The following is a 19678-nucleotide window of genomic DNA, read 5'->3' as shown; positions in this document are numbered from 1 at the left end:
AAAGGTGCAGCAATCTCTTCCCTCGCTTCCCGTAATAACCTTGGATATATCCCTTCCAGCCCCGGTGACTTATCTATCCTAATGTTTTTCAATAGTTCCAGCACATCCTCTTTCCTCATGTCGACATGCCTTAGCGTATCAGCCTGTCGTACGCCATCCTCTCAAACATCAAGGTCTCTCTCTCTGGTGAATACTGAAGCAAAGTATTCATTAAGGACCTCCCCTACCTCTTCCAACTCCAGGCACATGTTTCCTCTTTTATCCCTGATCAGTCCTACCCTCACTCTAGTCATCTTCCTATTCTTCACATACGTGTAGAACGCCTTGGGGTTTTCCTTGATTCTACTTGCCAAGTACTTCTCATATCCCCTTCTAGCTCTCCTAAGTCCATTACTAAGCTCCCTCCTGGCTAACTTGTAACTCTCCAGAGCCCTGTCTTATCCATGCTTTCTAAACCTCAGGTAAGCTTCTTCCTCTTGACGAGATATTCTACATCTCGTCAACCACGGTTCCTTCACTCTACCATCCTTACCCTGCCTCAATGGGACAAACCTATCCAGAGCCCCATGCAGGTATTGCTTAAACAACCTCCACATTTCCGCTGTGTACTTCCCCAAGAACATCTGTTGCTCCTATCCCTCTCCAAGACTATGGTAAACGTCAAGGAGTTATGGTCACTGACTCCAAAATGCTCTCCCACTGAGTGATCTGAAACCTGATCAGGCTCATTGCCTAGTACCAGATCTGCTCTCTTCCACCCCCAAATCCTACCTTACAGGTACGATTCATTCCCTTTTGAAAAACACTCTTGTTCTTGAGTTTGCTACCACCATTTTGTCCAAATATTCAGCATCATTCACCATGCACCATCCTCGCCTTTCCCCGCACCATTAAATCTCCAGAAAAGAACAAGTTTGCAGGGTTCTGGACCATGAGCAAGGTTGGCATGAATAGTTGTTTCAAAGAGCCTTCACGGGCAGAATAACCTCCTCCTGTGTCATTTGGTGCTGTGATAGCTCTTGATTATAATTCTGTACTTTCAGATCTGGAGCAGCAGAGCCTGCACAGTGAACCGGAGGAAGCTTTTGCCAGGGACCTTCCCGAGTTTCCTTCCGTGGAAGAGCTGTCTGGTGACGGGAGCCCCGCTCACATCTTGCCCCGACTCACCTCAGAATCTGATGTCAGCACTCGAGACTCACAGTTCTTCGCGGAGACCCTGACCTCCCCTCTGCACTTTGTAAACACCCATTTCAATGGGAATGAGGCAGCGAGGAGCCAAGCAAAGACTGGCCAAGCTCCATCTCTCAGTTCATCCTTACAGAGTTTCAGTGAGGAGATGGTAGCCTCTGCAATCACCACAGTGGTTCGGAACACACTATCCTCTCTTCTCTCCAACCCTCTAACAGACAGCCACACAGAGAGCTCGGAATTCCTGCCTGCGGAATTAGATCAGAACTTCCAGACAACGTCAGAGTTGGGACTGAGTGAGGTGGAACCTCACCAGGAGGAGGTGGATGATTTTGAGCTACTCGACCAGGGGGAGCTGGATCAGATGGACACAGAGCTCGGCCTCACTCAGCATCTCAGGGAATCGAGCACTTTGCAGGGCACAGCACCCGAAGTGCAGAAGGAGAGCTAGTGTCAGCCACAGGCCCATGTACTGGGTCACTAAGATAGACCAGTCGTGGTCCTCAGAGTGTGGTGCCAGACCCTCAGCATGTGGCACCAGCCCCTCACTGTGTAGTCCATTCCCTGCTCCCTCTGTGATCCCTCAGAAAGTGGCACCAGTCCCTCCAGTGTTGGCACTGGTGTTTCAGCATGTGGCACCAGTCCCTAACTGTGTAGCTCCATTCCCTGCTCCCTGTGTGGCACTGACCTTTCAGTCCTGCAGCTTGTGGCATCAGTCTATCTGTTTGTGGCAACAGTCTGTCAGTCCCTCTTGTGCTAGGACCCCCAGTCGCTCCATGCTAGGAGGACCCAGCCCCTCCGTATGTGGTCCCAGACCTCAGACCCTCTGCACTGAGACCTGCAGTCCCCCTCCACTCTGGGACTCTTCTGTCCCCCTCCACGCTGGGACCCCCCAATCCTTTCACTCTGGGACCACCTGGCCATGCTGGAACCCCCAGACCCTTCGTATTTGTCCCCGGACCTTAGACCCTCCGCACGAAGATCTGTAGCCCCCCTCTGCGCTGGGACCCCCCGTCCTTCTGAGCGAGGACCTGGACCTCAGTCCCTCCGCATGTGGCCTCAGCACCTCTATGTATTGTACCAATCCTCTGGTCCCTCTGTGTATCTGCAGTGCACTGCTGGTCCCTCAGTTTCTGGCATCGGTCCCTTATGCCATCTGTGAATGACTGGTCTCTTGGTATCTGCATCCCTATTAAGGAGCCTATTCAGTGTGTAGGTAATTTCCCCACTTCCCCCCCCAACCCCATTTAACCTGCCTTATCTCTTCCATCAACAAGAGTAGCAGCATATTCAACAGGTTGTGAAGTTCCAGATTGTTTCCAGGTTATTGACACTTTGCATGTTGTGGCAGCAGAACGGGCTCAAGCTTTGTCCCTGGCCAGTGATCCATCAGCAGCTCCACACCCAAAGGCTGGAAGTGGACTCACTTCTCCCGGGGTTAAGAGGGCAATCAGTAGCCTTGTTTCCTGTTCCTGATGCTTAGCTATGGTTTCCAGTCTACACTGATGGGTCTTCAGGGTAAAACTTGTAAATGTATGCCAAGATAAATGTTGGGGGTTAACGTGGATCCCTCCCTAAACTTGGGGACCAGATTAGTGATTATGGACACAGGTCTGAGGTAAGGACTGGCAATTCAGGACCTGGGATGGAGATTGAGAATTTTGGGGCAGAAAATAGGGATTGGGAATTCAGGGTTTGAGCCAGTGATCAGGAATTTGGGATTGCAGAATTAGGATCAGGCATTCAGGGGCGCAGGCAGCGATCAAGAGTTTGGGGAACAAGATATAGATTAAGAAATCCGGGTTCCAGGAATGTAATCAGGAATCCTGGAACTTGAAATCTGGATCCTAGGATTGGGAATAAAGACCCAACTCACGAGTAGAAGATAGCCTCATCCGTGGTACTGATGTGTGAGCCCCTCTCCGGGTCTCCTTCCTGAGTTTCAGGGGCCCCAGTTCAAAGGTTTTATTTCAATGTTCTTGTGAAATTCTGTTTTCAGTGTAATTTTGAATCATTATTTAGTGCACATTCATGTTTACATCCAGGAGAGGGATCAGTAGGCACACCTCTTGAGCACTACCTGTCTTTCCCTATCTCGGGGCAGGAAAAGGTGAATTAGACATGTGATGTCTGATGGTCACAGATTTCTTGTGGGATCTTTAAAAGATGATGCTGGAGCTGGCTGAGACAGTGAGCCACTGGATTTAATGAATGAGAGTCAGGCCCTGGGACATAGTTCGCATTAGAACCCAGTCATTAAGTTAAATGTATTTATTTATCTAATCAACTAGGCAATACAGGTAAACTGGTTAGAACCCAGCTCTCTACCTGCTCATTACTAAACATAATCTGCTCTGTCAATACACAAAAAGCATTTTTCTACTTAACTGTAGTAAAGAATGTGTTTGTAAACAACTAGCATGGCTCAGAAATCTCTTTCTCAATCTTAAAAAGGAACCAGAACATGTTAGCTTCAAGGGTGGTTGCAGGGGAGCAGAGCTCTTTGGGAAGAGAGGATTTACCACAGTGGTCGCAAGGTGATGGATTTCACTTATGTGGAGTAATTGGCAGAGAAGATTGAGAGGAGATTTCAAGAAAATCTTCAAAATTATGAAGCGCCAAAAGGAAACTATTCCCATTGGTGGAAGGATCAGATCCACGTCTCCCACTCCCAAGGTGATTGGTGGAAGAACTACTGGTAAAATGAGAACATCCTCACAGTTCAGCTACAATTTCCATGAGACACACTCTAGGAATGATGTGAAGGCTTTGGAGAGGGTGCAGGAGATTTGATGCAGAAAATGATGTCTGGTTACACTTCCTGGAATTACACATCAAACAATCTTTTGGATGAGGTACTGAAGGAGCCTAGCTGGGAGGGTCTGAGCCTGACAGCACCTTCTCCTCCTCCTCCGGGTGTTGCTAACCCAGAGATCCTGTGCTAATCAGATCCAGATCTGGGCTGAGCTGCAGACCCAGAAAGGAACTGGTTACCATTAATTTCAGTTTAGATCTTTTGGGAAATTACAAATGTTACTATACTACACTAAGCTCAGCGGTGTTGTGGATAGTGTGGAGGGCTGTCAGAGCTTACAGAGGTATATTGATAGGATGCAGAGCTGGGCTGACAAGTGGCAGATGGAGTTCAATCTGGAGAAGTGTGAGGTGGTAACTTTACTAGGACAAACTCCAGGGCAGAGTACAAGGTAAATGGCAAGGTACTTAGCAGTGTAGAGGAGCAGAGGGATCTGGGGGTTCATATTCACAGTTCACTGAAAGTTGCCTCACAGGTGGAAAGAGCAGTTAAGAAGGCCAATGGGATGTTAGCTTTCATAAATCGTGGGACTGAGTTTAAGAGCCGTGAAGTGATGATGCAGCTTTACAAAACTCTAGTTAGACCACACTTAAAGAGTACTGTGTTCAGTTCTGGTCGCTGCATTATAGGAAGGATGTGGAGGCGTTGGAGAGGGTGCAGAGGAGATTTACCAGGATGCTGCCTGGATTAGAGCGTATGGAATATGAGGAGAGGCTTAAGGTGCTAGGGCTTTATTCACTGGAAAGGAGTATGATGAGAGGAGCTGTGATAGAGGTATATAAAATATTGAGAGGGATAGACAGTCAGCGCCTCCTTCCCAGGGCACCAGTGCTTACGACAAGAGGGCATGGCTTTAAGGTTATGGGTGGGAGGTTTAGGGGAGATGTCAGGGGGAGGTTTTTCACCCAGAGTGGTTGGTGCATGGAATGCACTGCCTGGGTGGTGGTGGAGGCAGATACATTGGACAGGTTGAAGAGCTTGTTGGATAGGCATATGGAGGAATGTGAGATAGAGGGATATGCAGGAGGAAAGGGTTAGGTAGTGTGAGGGTGGTTTGATGGACGGCACAACATGGTGGGCCGAAGGGCCTGTTTTGTGCTCTATGGTTCCTGTTGGAAAGAGAAACATTTCAGCTCAAAGACTTTTTGTTAGAAATGCAAAGAATCTTCCATTTGAGATGCTAAACTCAATCTCCACGAGTTGCCTGACCTGCTGAGTCTTTCCAGCAGTTGTTTTTACTCGAGATTTCCAGCATCTGCACTGTTTTGGTTTTCATGAGAAGATAACTGTCCACCTTAAGCAGGTCCCTGCTGCCCCAGAACCAGATTTGGGTCAACACCTCACATTCAGCTGCAACAAAGAAGCAGAGTGCAATTTCTTCAGACACCCTGCATTGCACAAACTCCACTGCACAGTTACACCCCAGTGCACAAGTGAGGGTCCTGTTCTGTCTACTACAACCGACCTTGTGTCTCAATGGGAAATGAATGACCCAGAAGCAGTGCTGTCTTTTTTTATTAAACCTTTTATTAGCTACCATGCTGGCATTTAAATGGCTGTAAATTAGATATCCTTGATCTGTGTTTATTGATCCTTTAGTTCCCGGAGACGGCGAATGGCAGACTTCACAGTGACAGCCGAGGTGGTGCTGGGGGGTGAGAGAGAAAAAGACAATTAGAGAAGGCCAGAGAACAATCAATCCCCCAACCAGGCAGACCCTGAACTTTAGCCAGATGTTCCAGTGCTGGCAGCAAAGGACGACTTCCTTTCCTCAGTGTCTTTCACTATTACTATTGATGTAGATGGACAAAACAGTTGGCATGGACATGGTGGGGCCAAAGGATCCAAGTCCATGCCCTACAACTCCAACAGTGGTTTTCATAGCCTTGGAGAGGGATAGGAGCAGATGATATGGTGAAATATTTAATTTGGGGAGGGGGAATTATGATGCTATTGGGCAGGAACTTGAGTGCGCAAATTGGGAACAGATGTTTTTAGGAATGTGCACAATAGAAATGTGGAGGTTATTTAGGGAATACTTGCATGGGGCTCTGGATAGATTCAGTCCATTGAGGCAGGGTAAGGAAGGTAGAGTGAAGGAACCGTGGTTGACACGAGATGTAGAGTGTCTTGTCAAGAGGAAGAAAGAAGCTTAGCTGAGGTTTACAAAGCATGGATCAGACAGAGCCCTGTAGAGTTACAAGGTAGCCAAGAGGGAGCTTAAGAGTGGACTTAGGAGAGCTAGAAGGGGGCATGAGAAGGCTTTGGTGAGCAGGATTAAGGAAAGTCCCAAGCTGTTCTACATGTATGTGAAGAATAGGAAGATGACCAGAGAGAGGGCAGAACTGATCAGGAATAAAATAGGAAACATGTGCCTGGAGTCAGAAGATGTAGGGGAAGTCCTTAATGAATACTTTGCTTCAGAGTTCACCAGTGAGTTACACCTTGACGTTTGTGAGGATGGCGTACGATAGGCTGATACACTAGCACATGTCGACATGAGGAAAGAGGATGTGCTGGAACTTCTGAAAAACATTAAGATAGATAAGTTACTGGGGCCGGATGGGATAGATCCAAGGTTTTTAAAGGAAGCGAGGGAAGAGATTGCTGCACCTTTGGCAACGATCTTTGCGTCCTCACTGGCCACAGTAGTGCCAGCTGACTAAAGGACGAGAAACATTGTTCCTTTGTTCAAGAAAGGGAATTACAGACCAGTGAGTCTTACTCCAGTGGTGGGCAAATTACTGGAGAAGATTCTTAGAGACAGGGTTTATGGGCCTTTGGAGCAGCATAGGTTGATTAGGGACAGTCAGCATGGCTTTGAGTGGCGGGTCATGCCTCATGAGCCTGATTGAATTCTTTGAGGATGTGACAAAGCACATCAATGAAGGTAGAGCAGTGGATGTTGTGTACATGGATTTCGGTAAGGTGTTTGGTAAGGTTCCTCATGGAAGGCTCATTCAGAAAGTCAGCAGGCATGAGATCCAGGGAAACCAGAATTGGCTCACCCATAGAAGACAGAGGATGGTTGTCGACAGAACATATTCTGACTGGAGGTCGGTGACCAGTGGTGTTCTGCAGGGATCTGTTCTGGGACCCTTGCTCTTTGCAATTTTTATAGATGACTTGGATGAAGATGTAGAAGGGTGGGTTAGCTTACAGATGACACGAAGGTTGGTGGTGGTGTGGATAGTGTAGAAAGGTTGCTGTAAGGTTACAACAGGACATCGATAGAATGTAGACCTGGGCTGAGAAGTGGCTGATGGAGTTCAACTGGGAAAAGTGTGAAGTGATACACTTTGAAAGATCGAATTTGAAGGCAGAATACAAGGTTAATGGCAGGACTCTTAGCAGTGTGGAGGAACAGAAGGATCTTGGGGTCCGCGTCTATAGATCCCTCAAGGTTGCCAGGGTTGCCGTAAGGTATGTTGCCCTTCATTAATCAGGGTATTGAGTTCAAGACCTGCCAGGTAATGTAACAACTCTATAAAACTATAGTTAGACCACACTTGTGTTGTGTTCAGTTCTGGTCACCTCCTTATAGGAAGGATGTGGGAGCTTTAGAGGGTGCAGAAGAGATTTACCAGGATGTTGCCTGGAATGGAGAGCATATCTTATGAGGATAGACTGAGTGAGCTGGGGCTTTTCTCTTTGAAGCAAAGGAGGATGAGAGGTGACTTGATAGAGGTGTACAAGATAATAAGAGGTATAGATCAAGTGGACAGTAATACTCCCACCCACGCCCCCCCCCCCGGTGAAAATGGCTCACAGGAGGGAGCATAAATTTAAGGCAATTATTGGAAGGTATGGGGGGGGGGGGGCGCGGTGGTGTCAGCAGTAAGTTTTGTTTTAGACAGAGTGGTGGGTGCGTTGAATGCACTGCCAGCAGAGGTTGTGGGGGCAGATACATTAGGGACATTTGAGAGACTCTGAGATAGGCACATGAACGATAGAGAAATGGAGGGCCATGTGGGAGCAAAGGGCTAGATAGATCTTGGAACAGGATAAGATGTCAGCACAGCATCGTGGGCTGAAGGTCCTGTACTGTGCTGTAATATTCTAATGTTCTATAAACCATCATCACTGCTGTCTTGCAGGAAACATCCTACTAATTTTCATACATATATTCTTTGCAGAAGTCATTAAAACCAGGAGTGGAGGATGATGATAGGTGACCTGATAGAGGTGTACAAGATGACAGAGGTATAGATTGAGTGGACAGCCAGAGACTTCTTCCAAGGGCAGAAATAGCTAACACGAGGGATCACGATTTTAAGGTGACTAGAGGAATGTATGGGGGGGGGGGGGGGGGGGGGGGTAAAATCAGAGGCAATTTTTAAAAAATGACCAAGTGGTGGGTGTGTAGAACGAGCTGCCAGAGTGCTGGTGGAGGCAGATACATTAGGGACATTTAAGAGACTCTTAAATAGGCACATTGATGATAGAAAAATGGAGGGCTATGTGGGAGGGAATGGTTAGATTGATCTTAGAGTAGGTTAAAAGGTCAGCACAACATTGAGAGCTGAAGGGCCTGTACTGTGCTGTAATGTTCTATGTTAAAATACAAGAAATAAAAGTAGTAAGAGGCCCCCCACCCACCCACCCCACAAGGATGCTTCTCCATTCATCCTCACCATTTTCTGGCCCCATCCCCAGGTTCAAGTCCACAGCTCCCAGGTAGATGGGGTGAGGAAGACATGGCATATGATCTTCGTAATGAGGGCATAAAGTATAAAGTCAGACATTCCGTTGCAATTTTATGAAACACTGGTTATACTGCACTTACTGTGTGCCGTTCTGGTCACCACACACCACATTACAGGAAGGATGTGGTTGCACCAGAGAGAGTGCAGAGAAGATTCACCAGGATGTTGCCTGAATTGGAGGACTTCAGTTATGAGGAAGATTGGATAGGTTGGGCTTGTTTGCCCTGAGGGATGAATTTTATATAGGTGTATATAAAACAACTAGAGGTACAGATGATCAGATTTTTTGTTTTACTCAAATAGGGGTATCATAGAGTACTACAGCACCAAAACAGGTCCTTCAACCCATCTAGTCCATGCCAACCTACCTGCACCTGTACCAACCCCCCCCCCCCCCCCCCATCCATGTATCTATCCAAACTTCTCTTAAGTCTCATGCCCTTTTGTTTTTGATTTAAGATGCGAGGAAGGAGTTTTAAAGGGGATTTGAGGAGAATGTCTCCTTCCACACCACCCCCCCCCCCCCCCCCCCCCCCCAAACACACAGAATGGGTGAGAGTTGAAACATGGTGTCAGAGATGCTGGAATCACATACAACCACTAATTTTGAAGGCATTGAGATAAGGCACAAAAGGATACGGTCCTAATGCAAGCAAATAGGGTTATTGTAGATGGAAAAAAGGTTGGCATAGATGTAGTAGACCAGAAGGCCCATTTTGTGCTGCATGACCCTACCTATGCCCTAATAATTTTATACACCTCTATCGTGTCTCCCTCAGCCCTCTCTGCTCCAGGGAAAACAAACCCAGCCCATTCTGTCTCTCCTCGTAAGCAAAACATTACATCCCAGACAACATCTTGGCAAATCTACAACCTTTCCAATGTAATGTTCTCGAGGTTGTAGATATCAAGAGAGGATGTGTTGTTGTTAAATAATATTAAGACAGATAAATCTCCGGAGCCTGACGGGATTTTCCCCAGGCTGCTTCGAGAGGCTAGGGAGGAGATTGTTGAGCTGCTGGTAAGGATCTTTGAGTCCTCGTTGTCCACGGGGATGGTGCCAGAGGATTGGAGGGTTGCAAATGTTGTCCCCTTGTTCAAAAAAGGTAATAGGGATAGGCCAGGGAATTATAGACTGGTGAGTCTCACGTCTGTGGTGGGTAAGCTGTTAGAAAGGATTCTAAGGGATAGGATTTATGAACACCTAGAGAATTATGGACTGATTAGGGACAGCCAGCATAGCTTTGTGAAGGGAAGATCTTGCCTCACAAGCCTGATAAGAGTTCTTTGAGGAGGTGACCAGGAAGATTGATGAGGGCGGTGTGGTGGATGTGGTTTACATGGATTTTAGTAAGGCGTTTGATAAGGTTCCTCATGGTAGGCTTCTTCAGAAGGTCAGAGGCCAAGGGATCCAAGGAAGCTTGGCTGTGTGGATTAGGAATTGGCTTGCATGTAGAAAGCAGAGGGTTGTGGTGGAGGAAGTGCCCTCGGATTGGAGGGCAGTGACTAGTGGTGTCCCGCAGGGATCGGTTCTGGGACCTCTACTTTTTGTGATATTTATAGATGACTTAGATGAGGGGGTGGAAAGCTGGGTTAGTAAGTTTGCGGATGACACTAAGATAGACGGTGTTGTGGATAGTGTGGAGGGCTGTCGGAGCTTACAGAGGGATATTGATAGGATGCAGAGCTGGGCTGACAAGTGGCAGATGGAGTTCAATCTGGAGAAGTGTGAGGTGGTACACTTTGGAAGGACAAACTCCAGGGCAGAGTACTGGGTGAATGGCAAGGTACTTGGCAGTGTGGAGGAGCAGAGGGACCTGGGGGTTCATATTCACAGTTCATTGAAAGTTGCCTCACAGGTGGAAAGAGCAGTTAAGAAGGCCAATGGGATGTTGGCTTTCATAAGTCGCGGGATTGAGTTTAAGAGCCACGAGGTGATGATGCAGCTTTACAAAACTCTAGTTACGCCACACTTGGAGTACTGTGTTCAGTTCTGGTCGCCTCATTATAGGAAGGATGTGGAGGCGTTGGAGAGGGTGCAGAGGAGATTTACCAGGATGCTGCCTGGATTGGAGGGTATTGAATATGAGGAGAGGCTTAAGGTGCTAGGGCTTTATTCACTGGAAAGAAGGATGAGAGGAGACATGATAGAGGTATATAAAATACTGAGAGGAATAGATAGAGTAGACAGTCAGCGCCTCCTTCCCAGGGCACCAATGCTCAAGACGAGAGGGCATGGCTTTAAGGTTATGGGTGGCAGGTTCAGGGGAGATGTCGGGGGAGGTTTTTCACCCAGAGAGTGGTTGGTGCATGGAATGCACTGCCTGGGGTGGTGGTGGAGGCAGATACATTGAACAGGTTGAAGAGCTTGTTGGATAGGCATATGGAGGAGTGTGGGATGGGGGAATATGCGGGAGGAAAGGGTTAGATAGTGTGAGGGTGGTTTGATGGACGGCACAACATGGTGGGCCAAAGGGCCTGTTTTGTGCTGTATGGTTCTATGGTTCCTATAGCGTAGTGACCACGTGGCCTCTGTATCCTAAGAGGGAGTGCTGCACGGTTCCCATTTTTACCACCCAGTTACACTCATTCCATGTTAATCCCAGTTTTTATTTTCCCCACATTCTCATCAATTCCTCCCCACGCCCCACATTCAGCAGATTCCACGGCTCACCTGCACACCAGAGACAATTCACCCACCAACCTACACACTCTTATGTAGAGCATCTCCCAAAAACCCCCTTATCCTAGTATCCTAGATACTAGAACGATTCTAGTAAATCCATACTCAACTAATTCCAAGGCAAGGATAGGTTAGTGCAGTGGGGTGTGCACCCTCTACTCAGAACCTGGAAGTGGGTAGCTGGGTGAAAAGGTGCAGTGCCGGGACTATACATCAGCAAGGAATGCACAGAATGTTTCAGACAGTAAACCATTATGGGAGTGAAGAGGAATACAGTAAAAAATATAAGCAGAGTCAGGAACATATATACTGTTCAATGTAGCCATGGACCCTAAAGGCACACTACCTACCCAGTGCCAGGGTTAAAGACATCTCCTTAGAGCAGAAAGGGAACACAGTGGGAGGGCAAAGATCCATGTGGGACCCAACGAGCATCTGGGTTCAAATTACAGCACAGTACTACAAAAGGTCAAACTACAAATCTCTGGATAACTTTGTGCATTGTGCAAATTTTCACAGGATAAATAAGCTCAGAGAAGTGAGTGTGTGGCTCAAAGACTGGTCTGGAAGGAACACATTTCAATTCAATGTTCTATGGGTCTAGGACCAGTACTGGGGGTTGGGAGAGGAAATCAGGGGGAAAAACACTGGGCTCCATTGAGAAGAAATTCAGAAAGAGAAGACAAAAGATCCTTGAAGGTGCCAGCACAGGCAGATAAGGTGGTTGAAGGCATTTGGGAATACTTGCCGACATTAAGGGGACAGAATATAAAGAATGAGGAGTTGTAGAACAACATTTAGACCACAGCTGGAACTCAGTGTACAGTTCTGGTGACCACACTACAGAAGAACACAACTGCACAGGAGATTCACCAGGGTGACACTTGGGATGGAGTGTTTCAATAATCAGGTGGGACTAGATAGGCTGGGTTTGTGTTTCCCTGGAGCAAAGGAGGCTGAGGTATACCTTTGTATACAAAGGTATGCAAAATTACAAGCAGCATAGACAGTAGATACTAAGAAACATTTCCCCATGGCAGAGGTGTTGAGCAGTAAGAGGTTTACCGAGGGTCCAGGACATTTTTTTCTCCCTACCCAGAGGATGACTGGAATCTAGAACACACCATTTGAGAAGGCAGCGGAAGATTAATGAATGGATCAAAAGAAAAACTGATGAAAGGGATTTCAGGAAGAAGCTAAGATGGATCACCCACTTGGTACTTCCAGAGGAATTGCTTCTCTCAGGAGGGAGGTGAAGGGGTTTAGTCTCCATACCTAATTGATGGTTGCCGTGGACACAATGGGCATGTTTCTGTGCCATTATTCTCAGCAAATCTTTGAAATCCTCTACCCCAGAGACCAGAGGTCGAGCCACTGATTTCAAGACTTTTGGATTTATACGAAAGGGAAAAATGGCAGGAAGAGGTCAAGATATCTCCAATAATCACATTAATGGCAGAGGATCAAGGAGCTACATGGCCAAGCCCAGTTCCCATTTCTCTGTTACCAGAAAAGAAAGTAGAGGAGATAATGGAGAAGGTGAAACATAATGAAGAGAAGGGACTGGAAAAGCTGGCTCTGCATCCCAGGTTGTTGAGGAAGGTGAGGGTGTATATCGTATAAAAATTTGCCATAATCTCCCAATCCTAGCTGGATATATAGGGGATGTTCCATAGGACTGGATAGTGGCAAACACAAAACCCTTATTTAAAAAAGGTGCAAGAAATTCTAGGCAGTTACAGACCAGTTGAATCAACACCTGTTGTGTGGCATAATCAGGGAAAACATTAACATGCACTTTCTAAGGGCTGAGGACAACCAGAACAGATTCAACAGAATCTGACAGAACAACAGAACGGGTGGGTTAGCAAGTTTGCAGATGACACAAAGATCGGTGTTGTGGATCATGTGGAGGGCTGTAGAAGCTTACAGAGGGATATTGATAAGATGCAGAGCTGGGCTGACAAGTGGCAGATGGAGTTCAATCCAGAGAAGTGTGAGGTGGTACACTTTGGAAGGACAAACTCCAAGGCAGAGTACAAGATAAATGGCAAGATTCTGGGCAGTGTGGAGGAGCAGAGGGATCTGGGGGTTCATATCCACAGATCACTGAAAGTTGCCACACAGGTAGATAGGGTAGTTAAGAAAGCTTATGGGGCGTTAGCTTTCATAAATCGTGGGATTGAGTTTAAGAGCCGCGAAGTAATGATGCAGCTTTACAAAACTCTGGTTAGACCACTCTTAGAGTACTGTGTCCAGTTCTGGTCGCCTCATAGGAAGGATGTGGAGGCGTTGGAGAGGGTGCAGAGGAGAGTTACCAGGGTGCTGCCTGGATTAGAGAGTATGCATTATGAGGAGAGACTAAAGAAGCTAGGGCTTTACTCATTGGACAGGAGGATGATGAGGGGAGACATGATAGAGGCGTACAAGATATTGAGGAATGGATAGAGTGGACAGCCAGCGCCTCTTTCCCAGGGCACCAATGCTCAAAACAATAGGACATGGCTTTAAGGTATTGGGTGGGAAGTTCAAGAGAGATATCAGAGGGAGGTTTTTCACCCAGAGTGGTTGGTGCCTGGGGTGGTGGTGGTGGAGGCTGATACATTGGTCGAGTTCAAGAGATTGTTAGATAAGCATATGGAGGAATTTAAGATAGAGGAATATGTGGGAGGAAGGGGTTAGATAGTCTTAGGTGTGGTTTGAAGGGCAGCACAACATGGCAGGCCGAAGGGCCTGTATTGTGCTGTAGTGTTGTATTTGTTCACGGCAAATCAGGGCATTGTGTACAGGAGTTGGGACGTCACATTACAGCTGTACAAGATGTTGATGAAACTGCACCTGGAATATTGTTTGCTGTTCTGGTTGTCACACCATAGGAAGGGCGTGATTAAGCTGGAAAGGGTGCAGAAAAAATTCGCAATGATGTTATGAGAACTGGAGTTTGATTATACAAGCAGAAACCGGATAGGCTGGGATTCATTTCCCTGAAGTGGAGGCAGCTGGCGGGGTGAGGGGTGGTGGTAGTGATAAGATTCAAATCACAAGGTGAATAGTCAGTCTTTTCCCCAGGGTAATGGGAGTCTAAAACTAGAGAGCATAGGTTTAAGGCAAGAGGGGAAAGATTTAAAGGGGACCTGAGAGGCAAGGTCTTCCCACACAGAGGGTGGTGGGTATATGGAACGAGCTGACAGAGGAGGTAGTAGAAGTGGGTACAATTAGAACTGGTTCATGGATGGGCAAAGTCGAGGGGGATATGAGCCAACTGCAAGCAAATGGGACTAACTCAAGGTGGCACCTTGGTCTACATAGACAAGCCTCAGAGATCAACACTCTTCAACATTTACTGCAATATCTCATCACGTTCCCCATGGCAGAGTACAGTCTATATGGGATTCACGAACAACATGATGGATATCTCCCTCAAAACATGCAATAGATCAGATCTTATGAATGTCAATGAATTTTCTAAACATGCAGACTAAGAGATAAAGGGGTATGCGAGACAAATTGCCTTAGTTTAATGTGAATGTGTGCACTGCTCCCATGGGACCCATAGATATGTGCCCTATATCCTACTTACCCAACAGCTAATCACTTACTTGTAGGCCCAAGCTCCTCCAGCCACAGTCTTCATGCAGGATCCACAATGCCATATACCAACAGCTCTCCTCTTCATCTTGGTCTGTCAGAAAGAGAGAGTCAGGAGTCACTCCCAGTGAGAATTACTGATGCAACTCACACAACCTACGTATCGTACAACTAGGACCAGCAGCTCCAGCATCTTTTCTACGGAAACCTACAGGGTAACATCACTGCACAACCCCCAGGCACAACAGTGATGGGCACAGGTCTTGTAGGGAGGGATGAAGAAGTCCTCAACCTTGGTCTCAGACTTTTGATCCTCTGAGTGATCCCTTATTTATAAAACTATTTTGGAATCAAAACTAGCTTGGCCACAAAGTGCAGAGGGTTGCTGTGGAAGGGTGTTATTCTAACTGGAGGTCCATGACCTTGCAAGGATCAGCACTGGAACCCCTGTTGTTTGTAATATATATCTATAATGATTTGGAAGAAAACACAAGCGGACTGATTAGCAAGTTAATAGACGACACAAACATTGGTGGAGGTGTGGATAGTGAGGAAGATTGTCAAAGGATTCAGCAGGATAGAGATCAGTTGGAAATGTGCACAGAGAAATGGCAGATGTAGTGTAATCCAGACAAGTGCGAGGTCAAGTGCAAGGTAAGAGTATAGAAAGTGTACACCATACTTGCCCTCATTAGTCAGTGTTGACTATAAAAGTTGGGAAGTCATGTTGCAGGTGTACAAAATTTTGGAGTACTGTGTGCAGTTCTGGTCACTGCATTATGCAAACTATGTAGAGGCTTTGGAGAGGGTGTAGAAGAGGTTCACCAGAATCTCAAGCAACAAACAACCTGCTAGATGAACTCAGCAAGTCAAGCAGCATCTGTCCAGGACTGAGATATTCTAGCCTTAAGAGAAATGTGGCTGAGAGAAGGGCAGGACTGCCAGCTCAGTATATAGATGCCTCAGGTGTGACAGAGGTACAAGTAAGCGAGGAGGGTGTGTCACCTTTTTGATAAGGGAGGAGATGTGACATTCTCAGGGGATTAGCCAGTGAGGCCATAAGGGTAGAACTTAGAAACAAGGGGAGGGTGACTCTAGTGGGGCTGCATTATAGACCCCTCAATAGTCAGCAGGAACTTGAGCAAGTGTGTAGAGAAATTGCCCTGAATTGTAAGAATAATAGGCTTGTAATTAGTGGGAGATTTTAATTTCCCCGGTATTGACAGGCCAGCCAGCGTGGAATTTCTGTAATGTGTCCAGGAAAATTTCCTGAGTCAATTATATTCCCTACTCAATACTAGAGCTCCTCTTAGGGAACAAGGCAGGGCAAGTAACTGAGGTGGCAGACATGGAGCACTTTGGCTCCAGTGACCATAATTCTATTAGTTTTAAGACAGTGATGGAAAAGGATAGGACAGGTCCGCAGGTTCAGGTCCTAAACTGGAGCAGGGCTAATTTTGGGGGAATTAGGCAGGATGTAGCAGAGGTCAATTGGGTGAGCCTGTTTGAAGGGAAAGGAACGAATGGCAAATGAGAGGCTTTTAAGAGTGAGATATCAAGAGTCCAAGGGCAGCATGTTCCTGTTAGGGCAAAAGGTAAACCTGGCAAGTTTAGGGAACCTTGGCTGACAAGAGACATTACATAAGAAATAGGAGGCGGCCATCTGACCTGTCAAGCCTACTCCGCCATTCAATAAGGTCATGGCTGATCTGCCCGTGAATTCAGATCCACCTACCTGCCTTTTCCCCATAACTCTTAATTCCCCTACTATACAAAAATCTATCTAACTGTGTCTTAAATATATTTAATGAGGTAGCCTCTACTGCTTCCCTGGGCAGAGAATTCCACAGATTCACTACTCTCTGGGGAAAAGCAGTTACTCCTCATCTCCATCCTACAACTATTCCCCCAAATCTTGAGGTTACGTCCCCTAGTTCTAGTCTCACCTACCAGTGGAAACATCCTTCCTACCTCTATTTTTATTTATCCCTTGCATAATTTTATATGTTTCTAGAAGACCCTCTCTCATTCTTCTGAATTCTAGCGTATAGTCCCAGGAAACTCACTCTCTCCTCATAGGCTAACTCCCTCATCTCCAGAATCAACCTGATGAACCTCCTGTGCACCGCCTCTAAAGCCAGTATATCCTTCAAGTAAGGAGACCAGAACTGCCAGCAGTACTCCAGGTGTGGCCTCACCAGTACCCTGTACAGTTTCAGCATCACCTTCCTGCTTCTAAAGTGAGGGTCTGATCAGGAAAAATGAAGCATACATTGCGTTTAGGTCAGTGTTTTGGGTTGAACACACTGTCAGGAGAAGTAATGGAAGCAAGAGACGATAGCAATGGGAAATGGAGGGATAAGAGACCATGGGCAGGCAGATGGGATTAGTTTGGGTTGGCTGGGCTGAAGGGCCTGTCCCCGTGCTGTACTGTTCTATGTTAATACTCTCAGCCCTAATAATGAGAAAATGCTGGAAAAACTGTAATTTTCTTATTAAAGAACTAAGGATATGGTTTTAAAAAAGGGATCACTAGTTGGAACAGAAGTACATGGATAGGAGAGGTTTAGAAGGCTGTGGGCCAAACGCAGGCAGATGGGACCAGCTCACTGGGCAACACAGTCGGCATGGACGAGTTGGGCCAAAGGGCCTGTTTCCGTGCTGTGTGAGTCTGTGACAAGAGGGAGTGGAAGCAAACTCTAAAGATGCAGATTAGGTGCTTGGCAATCCAGGGCCCAAGAGGTTAGTAGGGATGGACAGGAAGGCAAACCTGAGGTTACTGTCAGATCAGCCACAAGATTAAACAGAACAGACTAGAAGGACCAAGTGGACTATTCTCCTACTCTTAAAGAGGACAGCTTGCATACAGAAACAGGCCCTTCTGCCCACCTAGTCCATGCCCACCTGATCTTCTGCATAGTTCTATACCTGCACCCCGACCATATCCCTCCAAACCCCTCCCATCCATGTACCTATTCAAACTTCTCAAGTGTTACAATTGAACCCGCATCCACCACTTCCACTGGCAGCTCGTTCCACACTCGCACCACCCTCTGAGTGAAGCAGCTCCCCCCAGATTCTCCTTAAATGTGACATCACGGCCCTCACAAGCTGTAATGATTCCCCACTCACCTTCCCACAGAAGGAGCAGGTGTACTTGGCGTGTTGACTGATCTCGATCTTTTTCACCATTTTGCGGAGTGATGCTCCGTATCGAGTGCCATACTTGCCCACAATCCCAACCTTCTTCGTGCGTTTCGCCTGCCACAAAGGATCAGCAGTCAGCCAGACCCTGCACTCTCCCTCCCGCCACAAGCCCCAACCCCCCCCAGATCACACAATTTCCAGAATCCTCCATCACTCCCACAGTCAGACACTGTTGCCCAGACCCTCAGACACACTCCCCAACCCCAGACCCTCCCCACCAGGTCTCACACCTCAAAGTGCTCCCTGGCTTCTCAGAACATTACCCCTCCTTAGCACCCTCCAACCTCCAGAACCCCCACCCCCTGAAACCCCCAACCTCCTGAATGCCCTCAACAGACCCCACTGCTCCTCCCCCACATTCAACCTCGTCCACTCCCCATCCCATCCACCCAGTGCCTCAGTCCCCCCAATCCCCCGGCCCTGCTCCGCAAGCTCTCCCTGGTCCTCACAACCCCCAGGTCTCCCCCACCCCCAGTTCACATTGGCCCTCCCAAGTCTTCGTGCCCGACTCCCCCAGGTAACTGCTGCCCACCCCCGCACACAGTCACCCCCACCCCCGTCCCGCTCCCCGAGCTCTCCCCCGGTCTCACCACCACCCTCAGTCCCCCCTCCCGTCCCCTGCAACCTCTCCCCCCCTCCCCTGGGACCCCCGTCCCCCCACCCACCCCACCCCGCTCCCCGAGCTCTCCCCCGGTCTCACCCCTCGGCCCCACCACCACCCTCGGTCCCTCCTCCCCTGCTCTGCAACCGGACCCCCCACCATCCCCGGTCTCCCTCCGGACCCCGATCCCGCTCCCAACACCCGGCAACCGCATGGATCCGCTCAGAAAGCGGTGCCGCGAGTGCGGGGGAGGGAGGAGCGGGACCCCGGGGCCCGGAGAGGCGCCGCCCGGCCCCGATGGGGCGGATGGCGGCGGATTCGCGCTCCCTCCCCCGGCCGCCGCCGCCGCCGCCGCCGCTCACCATCGTCCCCGAGCCGCAGAGGGCGGGCCAGACCGCGCATGCGCAATATGACACCAGGTGGGCGGATGTGATGTCACCGCCCGGGCACAGAAGGAAGTGATTCCGACCCACGGAGGGTCCGGGAGGAACCGGGAACCCGTGCAGACGTACCGGGGGCTGGTGGGAGTGGGGGGAGTGGGGGAGGGGGAGTGGGGGAGGGGGAGTGGGGGAGTGGGGGGAGGGGGAGTGGGGGGAGTGGGGGAGTGGGGGAGGGGAGTGGGGGAGTGGGGGAGGGGAGTGGGGGAGTGGGGGAGGGGAGTGGGGGGAGTGGGGGAGGGGGAGGGGGGAGTGGGGGAGGGGAGTGGGGGGAGGGGAGTGGGGGGAGGGGAGTGGGGGGAGGGGAGTGGGGGGAGGGGAGTGGGGGGAGGGGAGGGGGGGGAGGGGAGTGGGGGAGGGGAGGGGGGGGAGGGGAGTGGGGGGAGGGGAGGGGGGGGAGGGGAGTGGGGGGAGGGGAGTGGGGGGGAGGGGGGAGGGGAGTGGGGGAGGGGG

The 19678-nt window shown here is 48.7% G+C and overlaps 2 protein-coding genes across 4 annotated transcripts in view; one reads left to right on the top strand and one right to left on the bottom strand.

Annotated features, from left to right (window-relative positions):
• Positions 1-4227, top strand: part of retreg2 (reticulophagy regulator family member 2) — a 45674-nt gene extending 41447 nt beyond the window's left edge. For all 3 annotated transcript variants that reach the window (XM_052025940.1, XM_052025931.1, XM_052025925.1), the window contains one exon: positions 1044-4227. In XM_052025940.1, coding sequence (XP_051881900.1) covers positions 1044-1639 — 596 coding nt within the window. In that variant the 3' untranslated portion in view covers positions 1640-4227. The remainder of the gene's footprint in view (positions 1-1043) is intronic.
• A 1281-nt stretch (positions 4228-5508) lies between these two features.
• On the bottom strand, positions 5509-19222 carry rpl37a (ribosomal protein L37a). Its single transcript, XM_052025994.1, has 4 exons — positions 19151-19222; positions 18113-18241; positions 14992-15074; positions 5509-5651 (listed from the first exon to the last, which is right to left on the bottom strand). The coding sequence occupies exons 1-4, from the start codon at positions 19151-19153 to the stop codon at positions 5588-5590; spliced, it is 279 nt and encodes a 92-aa protein (XP_051881954.1). The 5' UTR covers positions 19154-19222; the 3' UTR covers positions 5509-5587.
• Between the last annotated feature and the right edge of the window lie 456 nt (positions 19223-19678).

Source organism: Pristis pectinata, chromosome 1 (genome assembly GCF_009764475.1).
Source record: "Pristis pectinata isolate sPriPec2 chromosome 1, sPriPec2.1.pri, whole genome shotgun sequence".
Classification (NCBI taxonomy): domain Eukaryota; kingdom Metazoa; phylum Chordata; class Chondrichthyes; order Rhinopristiformes; family Pristidae; genus Pristis; species Pristis pectinata.
The sequence above is the reverse complement of the archived record's forward strand: the minus strand, read 5'-3'. Positions and strand labels throughout refer to the sequence as shown.